At 46.9% G+C, this 16,650-nt stretch overlaps 1 protein-coding gene across 2 annotated transcripts in view; it reads right to left on the reverse strand.

The window, feature by feature from the left end:
* The window catches only part of CCPG1 (cell cycle progression 1), a 387,788-nt gene that overhangs the window by 290,714 nt on the left and 80,424 nt on the right, over positions 1-16,650 (reverse strand). For both annotated transcript variants that reach the window (XM_078684863.1, XM_078684864.1), the window contains exon 3: positions 3,477-3,594. In XM_078684863.1, coding sequence (XP_078540989.1) covers positions 3,477-3,594 — 118 coding nt within the window. The remainder of the gene's footprint in view (positions 1-3,476; positions 3,595-16,650) is intronic.

Genomic DNA, 16,650 nt, shown 5'->3' on the forward strand with positions numbered 1-16,650 from the left:
ATTTCCCTGTGGTCTCTATGGCAACTAAGCATAAAATAATTGGGCAGAGGGTGGGGGGTGGCGTGGTTGGAACCCTGGATGCCTTATTAAACAGGGCCGAATCCGTTTTGCAGCATGAAATAATTTTAACGGAAAAAAGACTTTCCTTGGGTATGTCTATGGGGCACAAAAGGTCATCTCTAGGGGCCATTAGCAAAGCTAAATCTCCAGTAGCAGTTCTACAACCCATAGATTACACCACCATTGAGCAACAGGATCCAGGGACAGTTAACACCGATACTACTGATTTAAATTCAGAGGCGGACATAGCTGAAGCATCAAATTCGAGTGATTCTAGTGATCAGGTTGCTGACCAGTTATAAAAACGAACAGATACCGTGTGTACAGTACCACTGAGTCCAACAATAATGGTTTCAAATGAACCACGGTTATCTAATACTCCCACTATCCTTCCATTACATACACATGAAGATCTGAATAGAGCAACTAGCCCCGCTTTATCATCGAGGTTGCGCAAACAAAGGCCAACTCTGGGGAACAAGGGTCAAGACTATCGGATAAAAAAGAAAGCTAATCCTCCTCCGAGGAATTCTAAGCCTAGGAAAACAGGGGGGTAGTTCAAATGAATAAACCAGATTGTGAGATGGTAACCAAAATAGCGTCAAGAAAATCAGTGAGCACACAAACTGAGGTAGATTATGTACCACACACTACTTGGTTAGAGGAAATAATTGGGAAGCTGGAGAATAAGATAAACCTCTCCTTGGAAATTGGGATCAAGGCTAGAATGGATGAAGTCGAAGGTCGCATGAGAGCGAATATTCGCCAGCTAGATAAGAAGATCGAGAAAATGTGTAAATTAATGGGGAACTCCGGAAGGGGTAATGTCCCCATTTGCTCAACCGCTCATGCGGGTGGTGTTCGTGCACATTCCCAACTAAAACCGCATGGGGATGCTGGTACTCTCCTCGACAAAGACAAAAGGGAAGGGTTAGATACTGGGCACAGAGATGATTGTTCAATAAGATTAAATAACACTGTACAGCAGGTGGCGGGACACAATGAGGGAGGGCATCAGGGTACCCATGCCATTCAGGGGAACCTTGCAAGAAAACCGCAAACACAAATACCCCCTGATAGCTTAAGTATGCACCCTGATAGGACAGCAATACATAGCCCAAAAGGAACTGACTTAATACCCAATACTGATGTCCTACAGTTACCACCTGCATCCTCCCCATATGTTGTAGTGTTAACTGGAGTCCCAACTCTAAAAAGAGAACAAAAAGAAACTTGGTCTAATTTGCGAAATAAAACAGTGGACTGGCCAACAAAATTCAAACGATTCCATCCAGTAAATGTAAATGCCGTGGGTCTATCTGACGGCAGACGTCCATTGCATGCCCTCAGGTCATGTCCTGCAGTAAGTTTTAAGATTTGCGCCGCTGCAACAGTGCATTTTACCTCCCTGCTACTATCTATGGCCGGAATGTTATTCGCCATATCTTGCTCTGTAAAAATATTATCACGGCCCAGTATCGGTTCAAATTTATAATTGAAGTCACCACCAACAATTATCTGCGACATGGGCCCTAATGTATCTAGAAAGGAATCAAGTTGCTCTATTACCAGCGATTCTTTACTAAGTGCGCTTGGCCTATTATAGATGTTAATTAAATACAGTTCCTTGCTATCTTGTGTAACAATTTTTACACCCACCAAATGCTGAGACTGGATGCGTTCTATGGGGCAGAGATTTGGGGGCCATATTGCAAAAAGAATTTTGAACGGGAAGAAAATACTTTTTTTCGGAAACTACTAAAACTCCCAACCAGAACGCCCTTAATCCCAGTACTCATGGATCTTAATATCAAATGTACTGATTACCATGCAGTATTAAGGCCACTACTATTTTGGGTCAGGATTTGGTCAACTCCTGAGCTGTCTCATTATAGAGAAGGCCTGAAGGAAATCTTGAAAATTGACCGAAGTAAAGATATTCATTGGCTTAAACATGTTACATTGTGGACGAAGAAGTTAGGCCTATCCCATTATTGGGAGGATCCATTACAGCTGATGTCATCTTGTAAGCAACATATAAAGTCCACTTTTTGGACTTATATGAATAGCAACATGCTACACAGTTCATCAGTTGGGTCCTTAACTACGAAATTTTTAGCCTTCTAAGATGTAGCTCAATTTGAACCTTTCTTGGATGAGGTACGCCCCCAGCTAGCGAAATCCCTATTTCTGCAGTTTAGATATGGGGTTTTACAAACGAATGGAAACATATCTAGATGGGGCAAACATAGGGTGGACAGTAGTTATGATTGGTGTCCATTATGCACAAAAGAGGTTAAAGAAAATGATGCACATATATTCTTTTTCTGTCCTGCATATAAATTAGCTAGGAAACGATGGATTAGGTCTCTCTGTAGGAATTTGGGTGTTAGAAGTTGCAGTGTGGCCGAACGTATATTGAGGACTGACACATAACAACTGGTCGTCTTTTGCGTAAGCAGGTTTCTATTCAATGTATACCTGATAGGAATAAAGCTGGGCTAAAGCTTTAGTGTCAAAAGTTTACACCCCTTTACCAAATGTTAAGTAGAAGAGTATTGCACTTGCACTTTCCAAATTGGCTATGTTTATTGTGATTAATGTCTCGTCTCCTTCTGACAGCATTTTTGTTGTTTTAGATTGTATAAATTTTAACATGATAAAAACTGCCTAGTATTTAAAATGTTTTAACATGATAAAAACTGCCTAGTATTTAAAATGTTTTTAAAACGTATTTATGATAATAGATAGGTTTTATGGCGTATTTGGAACGGATCATATAAACTGTATAGCAATTGATGCCCTTTTATTTTTGTCCCCAACACTTGGATTAATTTTGGTATTGTCAAATTGTATTTTAATGTATCTTTTATGGTTGTAATTGACCGAAATAAAGATTAATGAATGAATAATCTTGTTTATTCCATTGCAACACAAGACTACTTGTCCCAGAATGCAAAGAAAGAAACACCTGGAATAGCACAGAGAAAGGTTGTGTGTAAGTACAACCTAAAGAAGGTAAAACCAAAATCCTCCCCAAGTAGTCGGAAAAATCAAACCAGCTGCCACTGACCATGGAACACAAAATAAATCAGAGTGACAAGGAATCCAACTAATAGTTAAGTAATGAGTGGGCTCTAAGCGCATTAGATTTTTTTTAAATTAACAACAGATCTTGAGTGACAGCGCATGCGCCATCTCAGATGAGACCTGAAAAGGAAGTGAAAATGGCAGCAATTACAATTTTAAAGGTCAGGAAGAACGGTTTTCGACTTTTACATTAAATGACAAAAGAGGGAGCTAGAAAATGGGTGTCCCATATTGGCCTGCAGCAGGCAGCATACTAATCTGCTGCCTCTAGTTTTGTGCCCAAGAGACAAAACGTTGCTTTGTAGGTCTATTTTTATTTTAGTTACCTCGCAGCTGCACAGATTCACCATGCTCTTCTACATCTTCAAGTGAAGCAGGATTTTCATCAGCCACGGGGTCTCTACTTGGTTCATGTTCTGAATTTAAAGTCTCTATATCAGATCCCTGAAAAGGAAATGTATGTTATTAGAGTTAATGTTTACATTCTTAATTGCCCACAAATTCCACACATTCAATTATAGCGTTCATAATCATCAACTTGAGCACAGCTGTAAAATATTCACTAGCTGAAAAGCAAGGTCGACTTCTTTTCAGCAAACAAACAGGGCTGGGTACTCTTGTGGTTAACAGCTGTGAAACTGTGGTCATGGCTTCATTTATTGCTCACGTTGTTTTCTCTTTGCTCCTGCAGTTGCATGCAAAATTAAGTTACAAAGGGTGGGGATCCGAGGGGGACATACATCCACCTGATCGCTGGATTACTACCCGTCATATTCAAAACTGCACCCGTTCATAAAAGGAAACCATACAATCGTTCTCTGTTCTATAGTTCAGAGATGCAGCCGCACCTCTGTGGTAAATGTTAACACCTCACTTCATACGTTAGCCTGCTTTCGCACTCTTAATAACTTTGTACCGTCTTGGCTAATTTGCACAAAACAAGGAGGACACAGCAGATTAATCAAATGGTCCGAAAGTTATGAAAAAGTCCTCAACTTGCCACTTTTCCATTTAACATTTCTCTGTAGCAAAATGCTACTACATCACCATTTTTTATGGCTCTCCATCAACTGCGTCACCATTTTTTATGGCTCTCCATCAATCACGGTTTAGTTGGGTGAATTTCTATACTGCCGGTTTGTGGATCTAAGCGAAGTTGCCACTGTCAACTTCGCATGCTCGACATTCAACAAAATGTTTGTGATCTCCCGACACAAACGGGACAAGCGTTTGCAATGCAATAGGTCTCACATTTGTCAGAGTTGGAGCTATTGGGGTTGTAAATAACAATGTCTTTTATCTCTGTGTTTTGGTTTGGAGTGTAGTGGATGTTTGAACAGAGACTCACCTGCAGCCCTGAGGACTTAGAATAACGAATTACCACAGGGACCAGAGAAGCAGCTGTAGCAATGTGCAGAGAACTTCGAATGACGAATTACCGATGAGACCAGAGAAGCAGCTAGCAGCATTGACTAGAGAACTAAGAATGAGGCATTACCACAGGGAACAGAGATGGAGCTGCAGCACTGCCTAGAGGACTTAGAATGTGGAATTATCTACAGAACTAGAGTAGCAGCACTGCTTAGAGGAATTAAAATGAGAATTTACCACTGTGACTAGAGAGACAGCAGCAACACTGCATATAGGACTTAGAACGAGTAATTACTGATGGGACCAGAGAAGCAGCTATCAGCACCGCCTAGAGGACTTAGAATGCGGCATTACCAACGAGATCAGAGGAGCAGCTTGCAGCAATGCCTAGGGGACTAAAAATGAGTAATTACCACTGGGAACAGACGCCGCTGCAGCACTGCCTAGAGGACTTACAATGAGGAATTACTGACGGGTCCAGAAGAGCAGCTAGCAGCATTTCCCAGAGGACATACAATGAGGAATTACTGACGGGACCAGAAGAGCAGCTAGCAGCGCTTCCTAGAGGAGTTACAATGAGGAATTTCCAACAAGACTAGAGTAGTAACGAGCAGCACTGCCTAGTGGGCTTAGAATGAGGAATTATTAACAGGACCAGAGAAGCAGCTAGGAGCAATGCCTAGAGGACTTAGAATGAGGAATTACCTATGGAACCTGAGAAGCAGCTAGCAGCACTGCCTAGAGGGCTAAAAGTGAGGAATTACCACTGGGACCAGGGAAGCAGCTGCAGCACCATCTAGAAGAGTTAGAATGAGGAATTATCACTGTGACCAGAGACACAGGTGCAGCACTGTCTAGATTATTTAAAATGAGGAATTACTGACGGGAAAGGAGTAGCAGCTAGCAGCACTGTTTAGAGGACTTAGAATGAATAATTACCAACGGGACCAGAGAAGCAGCTAGCAGCTTGGAGGACTAAGAATCAGGAATTACCACTAGGAAAAGATAAGCAGCTGCAGCATTGTCTAGTGGACTAAGAATGAGGAATTACCACTGGGACCAGAGAAGCAGCTAGCAGCACTGGTTAGAGGACTACGAATGCGTAATTATGACTGGGAACAGAGACGCAGCTCCAGCACTGCCTAGAGGACTTCGAGAGGAGCAATTACTGACAGGACCAATGTAGCAGCTGCAGCCCAGTATAGAGGACTTAGAATGAGGAATTGCCACTAGAATTACTACTGGGGAAAAAAGACGCAGCTGCAACACTGCACACATGACAACATTATAATCATTGCTGACAGTAGCATTATTGTTGAATGAACAGATTCTTATAAATGTGTATAAAGATATTTCTAAATATTTACTTTAGCACATTAATTTGACCTTTTAACTGCATGATTATTGGTAATAATGCCGAACTTGTGTTAAAAGGATCTTTTAGCTCTGAAAAGGCTAGAGGTACTAATCTGTACAATATTTGTAAATTTTTCCTTTGAGGCACATTGACTGGTGTTTTGATGCAAATATGAATTCATGAATGGCTGCAGAATTCTCACTCATGTGAACTACTTCTGTCTTGTTACAAGAGGAGACAAAAAAACTGGGCGCTCTGGCGTTTTTACCATCACTTTTAAACAAAGCCCATTGAAACTTGTTGGAGGAAAACAACATCTTCAAACGCAGGGTGAACTGGCAGGTATTGCAAAATGAATTGTGGAAAGAAAAACACTAAGTAGAAAAACCAAGAATCGGAGAGCAGTTTGAAATGAGAGAATGGAACACAATAGGGTGGTGGGGCAGCCTTGTTACTCATGCGTAATAAAGGAAGAAGCAGTTTCTCCCAGCCTGGCAAATTAATCTGAATGGTGCTGCTCCCGTGTTTACTAATCTGTAAGAGTCCGCTCCCAAGCTTCCGCGGCAGCCTCGCAATGGGAGCTTTGCCGGCAAAACATAGTTCTATTTTTATTGCACATATGCAATTGTGAGAACCTATGAAAAACAAGTCCGTAAAAACAACCAGCGTGGTATTTGCAGGCTGCCACGCCGAGTTACAAGCATGGCTTGAGATGTTAAACTCTGGAACTCACTCGTGAGCTCGGATAAAATTTGGGGTGATATTGTACATGGCTCAAACTATCAGTAACGTGAGACCTATTGCATTGCAAATGCTTGTAGGTATAAATTGGAGAGTCTTAAATTGCATTATAACTTTCAGTGTTGGTTTTTGGATTGCATCTTCTGTCAGAATACAGGTACTAAAAATACCACTGGTTGCTCTGGCATTCTTTGTGTTCTGAGAATAAAGTCATGCAGTGAGGTATTGCCGCTTCAAAATATCTGAAATTACTTTGAAAATTCAAGGCGTATAATTATATAAATTGCACGCCGAAAAAATGTATTTTAGCTCAGGTAGACATAGACTAAAGAGTTATGTCCGGGTCTCTGTGAAGACTATGAGACGGACGTATGGAGATTATTTGCCACAAGCTAGATGCAGTTGCTTAAAAATTTGGCCATACCTTTATGAACACTCAGAAGCAACTGATCGAGTCACTTTAAGACACACATGGCAGTGATGCACTGGCAGCGGAAACAGACCTCGAAAAGTGTTCCTACTAGCCCCGCAGCGTACCGCCTGCGTTTACCAAGAGAGTCGGACCATCTCTAGAAGGAACCGGGGTGGGGAAAATAATACACAACTCTGCAACACGTCCCCGCTCTGCCGCTTTCCACCTCTAACTGCACCTTGCCACAATAAAAAGAATATATATTATAAAAAATGAACATGCCCTCTGGGGTTATTGAAAACAATTAAGTGATTAACAAACCAGAAAACGCTTCTAGGCTTCAAACAGTAGGAATGTGCTACAATAGAAATGCTTCAATTCAATGCGGCAGCGAGGCACCAACATATATTTTTTACCAATAGCTCCTTCCGCTCTTAATACAATGCTCTGGGCATTTTCTTTCGGAAACAATGTAGTGTAAACTGCAGAGCTGCCTCGGGCTCCAGTCTGTTGATACTGAATGAAGAGGAGGAGAGAGAGGCAAACCACGCAAGCTGAGCAGAACGTGTGTGATAGGGGAGTGCAGGCCCATGAAAAGCAAGCTGCTAAATGTAGGGTGACCAACTGGCATTGGTGCAAATTCAGGACAGTGAGTGTAAAAATTCAGGACAAAGGGTCAAAATTCAGGACACAAATTCAGGACAGGAGGTCAAAATTCAGGACAAAACTTCAGGACAATAGGTACGTTTCACAGACACATCAGAGGTCGCGCAATAGTATATAAGTAAGCACAGCCATTTCCAAACATATTCAACCATTTGCAAACCTATCCATCATGTATCCTTCCATCTATCATTTCACTCATCCATCCCTTCATCTATCCCCTCATCCATCCTTTCACTCTTCCTCCATTATCCATCCATCCATCCACCCTTTCACCCTATCCATCTGTACACTTATCCATCCACTCTTCATCCCATCCATCCATTCACTCATCCATTCAGCCATTTACCCTTTCACCAATCCAGCCATCCTTTCACTTACTAATCCTTCCACCCATCCACTCTTTTAGCCATCCATCCATCCTCCCCTTCTCTCTCCATCGACCCTTTCACTTAGCCATCCTTCCTTCCATCCATCCACCCACCCATCCATCCATCTACTCATCCACTCATGAATCCATCCATTGACCCTATCACTCATCCATCTATCATTTCACTCCTTCACACATCTATTCATCCTTTTGTCCATCTACCCTCCCTTTCCCTCACTCATCCATCCTTACATCCACCCTTTCACTCATACGTCCATTCATTCACCCTTGCACTTATCAATCCATCCATCATTTCACTCATCCACCTACCGACCCATCATCCACCTAACCATCCACCCGCCTAACCATCCACCCACCCATCCATCCTTTCATCCACCCACCATCCAATCCACTGATCCATCCTTTCACCCACCCACCCACCATCTCATCCATCCATCCACCCTTTCACCCACCCACGCATCATCCATCCATCCTTTCACCCACCCACTCATCATCCATCCATCCTTTCACCCACCCACTCTCCATCCTTCCATCCTTTAACCCACCCATCATCCATCCATCCATCCATCCGTCCGTCCATCCCCTCATCATCCATCCATCCTTTTCCCTCATCATCCATCCTTTTCCCTCATCATCCATCCATCTCCCTCATCATCCATCCTTCTACCCACCCACTCATCATCCATCCATCCATCCTTACCCTCATCATCCATCCATCCTTTTCCATCATCCATCCATCCATCCTTCTACCCACCCCCTCATCATCCATCCATTCCCTCATCATCCATTCATCCTTTCACCCACCCCCTCATCATCCATCCACCCTTCCCCTCATCATCCATCCATCCACCCTTCCCCTCATCATCCATCCATTCACCCACCCCCTCATCATCATCCATCCATCCCCTCATCATCCATCCATCCATCCCCTCATCATCCATCCATCCATCCATCCCCTCATCATCCATCCATCCATCCATCCATCCCCTCATCATCCAGCCATCCATCCTTCCCCTCATCATCCATCCATCCTTTCACCCACCCATCCATCCATCCCTCCATCCATCCATCCCCTCATCCATCCATCCCCTCATCCATCCATCCATCCTTCCTTCCCCTCATCCATCCATCCCCTCATCCATCCATCCATCCCCTCATCCATCCATCCATCCATCCCCTCATCCATCCATCCATCCATCCCCTCATCCATCCATCCTTCCCCTCATCCATCCATCCTTCCCCTCATCCATCCATCCATCCTTCCCCTCATCCATCCATCCTTCCCCTCATCCATCCATCCTTCCCCTCATCCATCCATCCTTCTCCTCATCCATCCTTCCTTTCATCCATCCTTCCCCTCACCCATTTCATCCATCCCATCCATTTATCCTTCCCCTCATCCATCCATCCTTCCCCTCATCCATCCATCCTTCTCCTCATCCATCATCCTTCCCCTCATCCATCATCCAGCTACCCTTCCACCCATACATCCAGCTATTTACATTTTCTCTCCATCCTTCCCCTCACTCATCAATCCATCCATACTCTCTCATTATCCATTTATTCAATCTTTCATTCATCCGTTTACCCTTTCACCAGCCATTCACCCATCCCTTCACTTACTTACTCGCCCACCTTTCCATATTAATTTTGAGCTGAGCCCTTTTGAGAAAAGGCCCATCAAGAACTTCACCCTCGCTGCAGGGACCGTTCCAGGACTGGGACAGAAGCCACCCAGGGCGGAGACAGGATCCACCACAGGGGGGGACAAGAGCCATCACAGGCGGGGGTGGACTGGAGCCACAACATGGGGGGACAGGAGCCATCACAGGCGGGGGGTGGACTGGAGCCACCACATGGGGGGGGGAGGGCAGGAGCCATCACAGGAGAGGGAACAGGATACACCAGGTGGGCACAGGGGTGGGCATGCAGTATTCTAGTATCATCTTGGGCTCCTCACCCCCTCCTGCACAAGACAACGAGAAGACAGGCTCTCTGTCCAAAATGCCATCCCCCACTGTGATGTACAGTACTTACAGGAGATACTCTAAGAGAACTGATTGAACTGATTTTCCTCCATACTTTGTTAATCAGTGTGGGTGCGATTGTGCCATTTCTTTATTGTATTACATTATAGACTGCATGTTTGAAGAACCGAGGTTTGCTTACAATTTAGTGACAGTAATTAAGCTCGGTGAAGAGAAGCACATGCTGCCTCGGAGTAATCAGGGGTGTAATCTGGCCGAGTCTAGGATGTTTGGGGCCCTGGGTAGAAATGGAATGTGTGAGCCTCCCTCTAAATAGCAGAGACATGATGCATTCAGGGCTGTTTGCATGTGAATAGATGCCGCTGCTCCTGAACCTGCAGCCCCTCCCTCTCAGTCACCTTCGAAGCACCTCTTAACAGGTCATCAAGGGCTGGAGGTGTGAGGGTTGCCATCCCGCTGTGCCTCTCCAATGCTGCTGAGTATCTGAGGAGCTTTGGAACAGCATCGGAGTGAAGAAGGGAGGTGGGTGCAAGCTGTGCCGGCTTTAGGGTGGGGCAACCGGTGCCCTGTTAAAATGACGGACAAATGGCGTCCGTTAAAGAATCCTTCACGGACAACGGACAGACGGCCGAAATTACAGACTGTCCGAGAAATTTACGGACGGTTGGTCACCCTGGCTAAATGGTAGAGGCACAGGAGCGAGATAGTACGCGCAGGGGGTATAAGCGAGCAAATTAAATAACAGGGAAAGGATGAATGTACTGCTGCATGAATGAAGGCATGGTAGATAGGAAGCGATACTGCAAAGATAATACCTGTACTAAGTTAATGAAGTGATCTGGTTGCCTACCAGGGGAAAGTTCATTCATTATTGTGTATGAATAACTGTTATTGTTAATAAACCTACAAGCTGTTTTTAGGTTGAGCCTAGTTGCAGCGCGCATACGCTACTGTAGTAGAGTATGGGAGAGAAGCCGCGCCCACGATCCTCCCATATTTTTCATTGGCTTGTGTCATTGTGTTTCGTAAATGCTGCCTTAGGATTTGTTAATAGGCTTGTTAGTCCCTCTTTAGTAAGGCCTTTCCTTCATTTGTACCCGCCCATGTCGACTGGCCCTTTTACTTCAGTTGTTACACAGGACCTGGTATTTAGTCTGTAAGCACTATTTACTTTATTGAGTTTCTCTTCCTACAGGACGGACATGCTCTGCTTCAGCTGAAACCGCATGTTTTTTTTAAGCAGCACAGCCGCCCCATAACACGGGCGCCTGCTTTCAATCACTTTTACCCAGCATTATCTTGTGTCTGTTAGAAATGATTAGCGAATTAAGTCATGAAAATTCCAGGTAGCACATAATCCTGAGCTAATGGGCTGAAGCAGACAATAGCACATCTGTGTTACTTGTCATCTGCACTAAAGCCACCTGACGGGTTGTTTTCAAAAGCCTGTTTTATTAACACCACCACCATCACCACCACCAAAACCACAACCACCAATACCACCACCACCAATACCACCCAGTGGCGTAGCTAGGAGGGTAGGGGGTGGTGGGGCAGACCGCCCTAGGTGGCAGGAGTTTTGGAGGCAGTGGCCCGGCCCTGCTATTACCTGCTGCCGATGCAGCCAGCACACCCTCAAACACTCACCAACCCACTCTTACCTGCGGCTCATGTGGCCGCATGAATTGTCAGCACCCCCCCCCTTGCTCTTCTATCAGGCCCCACGGGCGACAAAGACAGGGGCAGCCACTGGCGGCCTAAGGCCTAGCTATGCCACTGATACCACCACCTCCACCACTACTACCACCACCAAGACAATCCCCACCGCCAATACCACCACCACCAATCCCACCACCACCACCTAAACTACTACCACTAAGAATACCACTACCACCACCACAACCAATCGCACCACCACCAATACCACCAACACCAATACCACCACCACCACCACCACCAAAACCACCACCACCACCACCACCACCAATACCACCACCAATACCACCAAAACCACCACCAATACCACCAAAACCAGCACCACCACCAAAACCAGCACCACCACCAAAACCAGCACCACCTCTGTTGGACTTGGCACTGCTTGCAGGGTCATCCCAAAACGTTTTGCCTTCCCCCTAGCCTTTTTGCTGGGATGGAATTGGTGGGTTCAGGATATTGGACACTTTGGCGCTGGTTAGCAGTGCAAAGTGCGTGTGCTTTCTGCCTCCCCTGGGTTTGCATTAGGAACACCCCCCCCCCCCGGTGAGAAAATGTATGCCATGTTTGGTATGTGGGTGAACTGCAAATATTAAATGCTGCGCAATGGTGGGCACAGATTCATTTGTAATGTTGGCGAAATGTCACTTGTAACAGTCACCATGTCTGTGTGTTTTGTGCCACCTGCCTGAGGTGGTTTGCAGGTCTAGTGTTTGGAGTTCCCAAGGCTGACTCCGCCCCTGGGGTAGGTCTGTGCCCACACCCCAGCTTTTGGAGAGAAGCCTGGCAGACAGGGTGCTCTACACCTCCCTCAAAACCAGTTGGGACCAGTTCCCCAGGGAACCTTCTAGAAGCTCCTGGCCCTTTCTAGTAGGTAGGGTGAGGAGCGTATATAAGGAGGAGCAGGGCCAGTGAGAGCCTTTACTGGAGTGAAGACTGCTGTGCCAGGACGAGTGCCACGTTATGGGGGTTGACCGTTCCTAGGAACTGCTGTCTTGTACCGATGAGTGCCCACTGACCACTGATCTTGGCCAGCACTGCCTGCCTGCTCTCCTGCCCTAGCGCCTCGTGAGTGCCACAATTCGGTTGCTTGCACTCCATGAGGTGAGGAGCGTGGGCGCTACTTGCTGGTGTGGGACCCTGACTGCCTGCCTGGGACCTAGCGCCTCGAGAGCGCTATATTCAGACTGCTAGTGAAGAGGAGCTGACGCCTGCAACGCTGGGCTTTCAAAGCGCTACGAGGGAACCCCAGTGTGTGGGATTACCCCCCAGCCTGCACATTTAAACAGCGGGAGCCCACCCCGCTGTTGTGTGCCTCCTTAGTTGTGTCCCCAGGAGAAGAATATACCTTCCAAGTGGGGCTCCTGTGAGCCAGGGAGAGCCCCGGGTTTCCAGGAGGAGCGGGTGCCAACCCCACATTTGTGCCATTACGAGGGTGCCTATCCCGCGCTTTATGCTTATTTGAACCAGCGGGAGCCCACCCCGCGGTCCCTATGCTAATTTTGCGGGAGCCCACCCGCGTTGATGCCTTCCTAGCGGAAGCCTACCCAGTGTTCTCTGCGTTGTGGTTTTATTAAAAAGAAAAGTGGGTGCCCATCCCGCATGTTCGCGCTCTCCCGTGGGTGCACACCCCACGGTCTTTATACCCATTTAGCGGGAGCCCACCCTCCACTTTAAAATTGCTGGGAACAAGTAGAGGGCCTCCGCTCTGCCTGCGGCGACCGGAAGCCTAAGCCTGGTGGTGGGCGGGGCCTAGAGGCCGTTGTTCGGAGCCTCGCGTGCTCCCTGGGGAAACCCCGGGTCCGAGGAGGGGGCCCAGGTGAAGCCCGACGAGGTGCTTCCTGAGTGGGGCTCCCGTGACCTGAAGAGAGTCCCGCAGCCACCGAGAAGCCAGAGCGGCGTACACCCATTCCGGCAGCCGCCTCCCGCCAGCAAGAAGAGCAGAGCTGCCGGAGGACGGAGCAGAGACCGGAGCAGCTCCACTGAGATCCCAGAGAGTGGGGCCCATTGAGGAGCTGGGGTTGGAGAGGGCAACGGGGCACATTGTCGGTGAACCCCCCCCACCCCCGCCCGTTGGTCCTTCGAAGAGGTCCAGAGTGGTCATGCTGTTTTTTTTCCCCCCCAGCTGCCCTGCTTGGCTACATTATTCTTAGAGCCCGAGTGAGGCTTCAGGTGGCACGACCGAACCCGGTGACATTTGCTCAGCTGCACCATTTGGGGGGCATATTTCTAGTTACAGAGTCCCTAGAGAGGCCGTGGAAGGGGACTCAGTTGGTAACTTGGTGGGGGGGGGTGGAGTTGGGACACATTGTCGATGGCCGCACTGAGGGCCCCGTGGTGCCCGTGCTGGCCTCACAGCTGCCCTGCGAGAGCGCGAGGAGCTGCTACGTTGTGGGCCACATTACTGGTTGATCACCAAGCCCCCGAGAGGGGCCCAACTTTACCGGCACCGATTGTACTGTACACAGCTGCCCAGCCTGACAGTAGGCAGCTGCACCTAATGGGCACTGGTGGTTTTGGAGCCCAAGGTGGGCTCCAGCGGCACGTGTAGTGCCAGTGCATGTTTGGGGGCATTGCATTCCTCAGGAGGAACGAGAGAGGAGTGAGAGACCCTTCCGCCCTAGCGCTTTCCGCACCGGGGGTATACTTGCGAGGCCTGTTGCCCCTCATGATTCATTGCTACTATGGTTGCATGCTCATTATGCCCAACACTACGCAGGATGTGATTAATGCCCAAGATGTTTATTCCCCAGGAGAGGTGCAGGATATATTTTGTTATACCTACTGTTGCATTCATGCTTATTGGAAGTATTGCCTCCATGTGAATATGCTTATGGCCCCTGGGACTTATGTTGGCTGTACATAATGTCTTTCTACGCCTATGGTGATGCTTCATGCCATTGTGCCTAATCTCATGCTTTATACCCTGTGCCCACTGGTTCTAGGCCTAATGTTTTCAATCCAGGCCTCCGCTAACGTGTTCATGCTAATGCAGGTTTTGGACCTAGTGTTTTCATGCTACGGAGAAGCCGCATGCCAATGCTGTTCCCTCAATGTTAATATGGTTATGCCTAACGTGATGCAGAATATGATTTATGCCTACTGGTTCGGTGCCTAAGGCATTTACGCTACTGGGGTATGCCTAATGTGCTGCTCTTGTTTTATACCCAACACTCTTATGCCTAAAGTTATGCCTTCGCCCTGACGATGTTGCCTCTATGGCCACATGTTGATGCCTAGTGCCAATGTGGTATATGCTTTATGTTCATGCCCATCTGGAAATATCGCTAAGTTCAGGGGCCTGCCAGTAGGTACTAGCAGGTTCACATTTAATACTGACGGTCCTACCCCTATCTTTGTACTTGGGTGATGGTACTGGCAGCGGTCCGCTTGGCCCTGCCCTGTATATTCCCCCATGTAAGTGATTGCTGGGTGTCAGTTGGCACTGTGTTCATACCTGTGATAATACCCTAACGTGTTCTGCATAATACATATGCTGTTTTTTTAACCTAACCTGGTGTGGAGTCTCTTTTGTAGTGTGCCTAGTGTGTTGCCTGTGAGTGTGCTGCGCAGATGCTTTACACAATGCTCCTGGTTTAGCCAACCCGCTCCACGCCACGCTACCCCGTTTCTAACAACCACCAATACCAATACCACCGCAAATACCAATACCACCACCAATGCCACCAACAATACTACCCCAATACCACCACAACCAGTAACACCACCACCAATACCACCGCCACCAATACCACCGCCACCAATACCACCGCCACCAATACCACTACCACCATCACCAATACCACCACTACCCCCAATACCACCAAGACATCCACCACCAGCAATACCACCAATACCACCACCACCAAGATCACCACCAAGACATCCACCAAGACCAACCCCAATACCACCACCAAGACCACCAATACCACCACAACTACTACCATGAATACCACCACCACAACCAATACCACCCCCCTACCACCAGCAATACCACCACCACCACAGCAACACCACCACCACCACAGCAACACCACCACCAATACCAATACCACCGCCAATACTAATGCCACCAATGCCATCACCAATACCACCACCACCAATCTCACCATCAACAATACCACCACCAATATCACCACCAACTATACCACCACCAATGCCACCACCACCAATGCCACCACCATCAAGTCCATCCCTCCCTCCCTCCATACCTGCCATAAAGCACAGCCTGCCCTGCACCAGGAGGTGAAACCTACTACAGCTAGGGTATTTATTAGGCAAACGATAGCAATGGCATTACGCAATGCCACACTGCACACTCAAATCATGGACAGGGCAGAAAATAGCCCCCCTCCTCCTCCTAAGCCGCAACAGTGTAGTCATAGAGCGAAAGGTGTTTGAGCACTTTGTTAGTGTTTCTAGCTCGAATCATGTGTAACTTTCACTTCACACTTTGTGTCTGTGTAATTTACAACACTTACACATCTTCTTCATTGCACTACTTTGAAGACGACGCACGCCGGTCTATTAATCTGATATTTACAATCTAACAAGCGGTCGAGAAGGCCCTTTATTTCAATGCAATAAGTCTCACATTTGCAAGAGTTTAAGCTATTAGTATTTTTAAATAATAATGCTTTTTGTTTAGGTTTTAAAACCCAAAACATAAATAAAATGCGGGACCTATTGCATTGCAAATGTTTGTTCTACAGAGAGCATGGTGTTCAAAAAGCTCCTAAAAGCTTAATGCAGGCTAAAATTAGTTCACTTTTCCAACAAGCACACTCTTGCTCTCTAGCACAGTCCCAGTCTGATAATGAGCTTCACTGATTGGAAAAAGCCACTGAAGAGCTATTCACATGCA

The sequence above is a fragment of the Lissotriton helveticus genome, chromosome 3_2 (assembly GCF_964261635.1).
Source record: "Lissotriton helveticus chromosome 3_2, aLisHel1.1, whole genome shotgun sequence".
Lineage (NCBI taxonomy): Eukaryota > Metazoa > Chordata > Amphibia > Caudata > Salamandridae > Lissotriton > Lissotriton helveticus.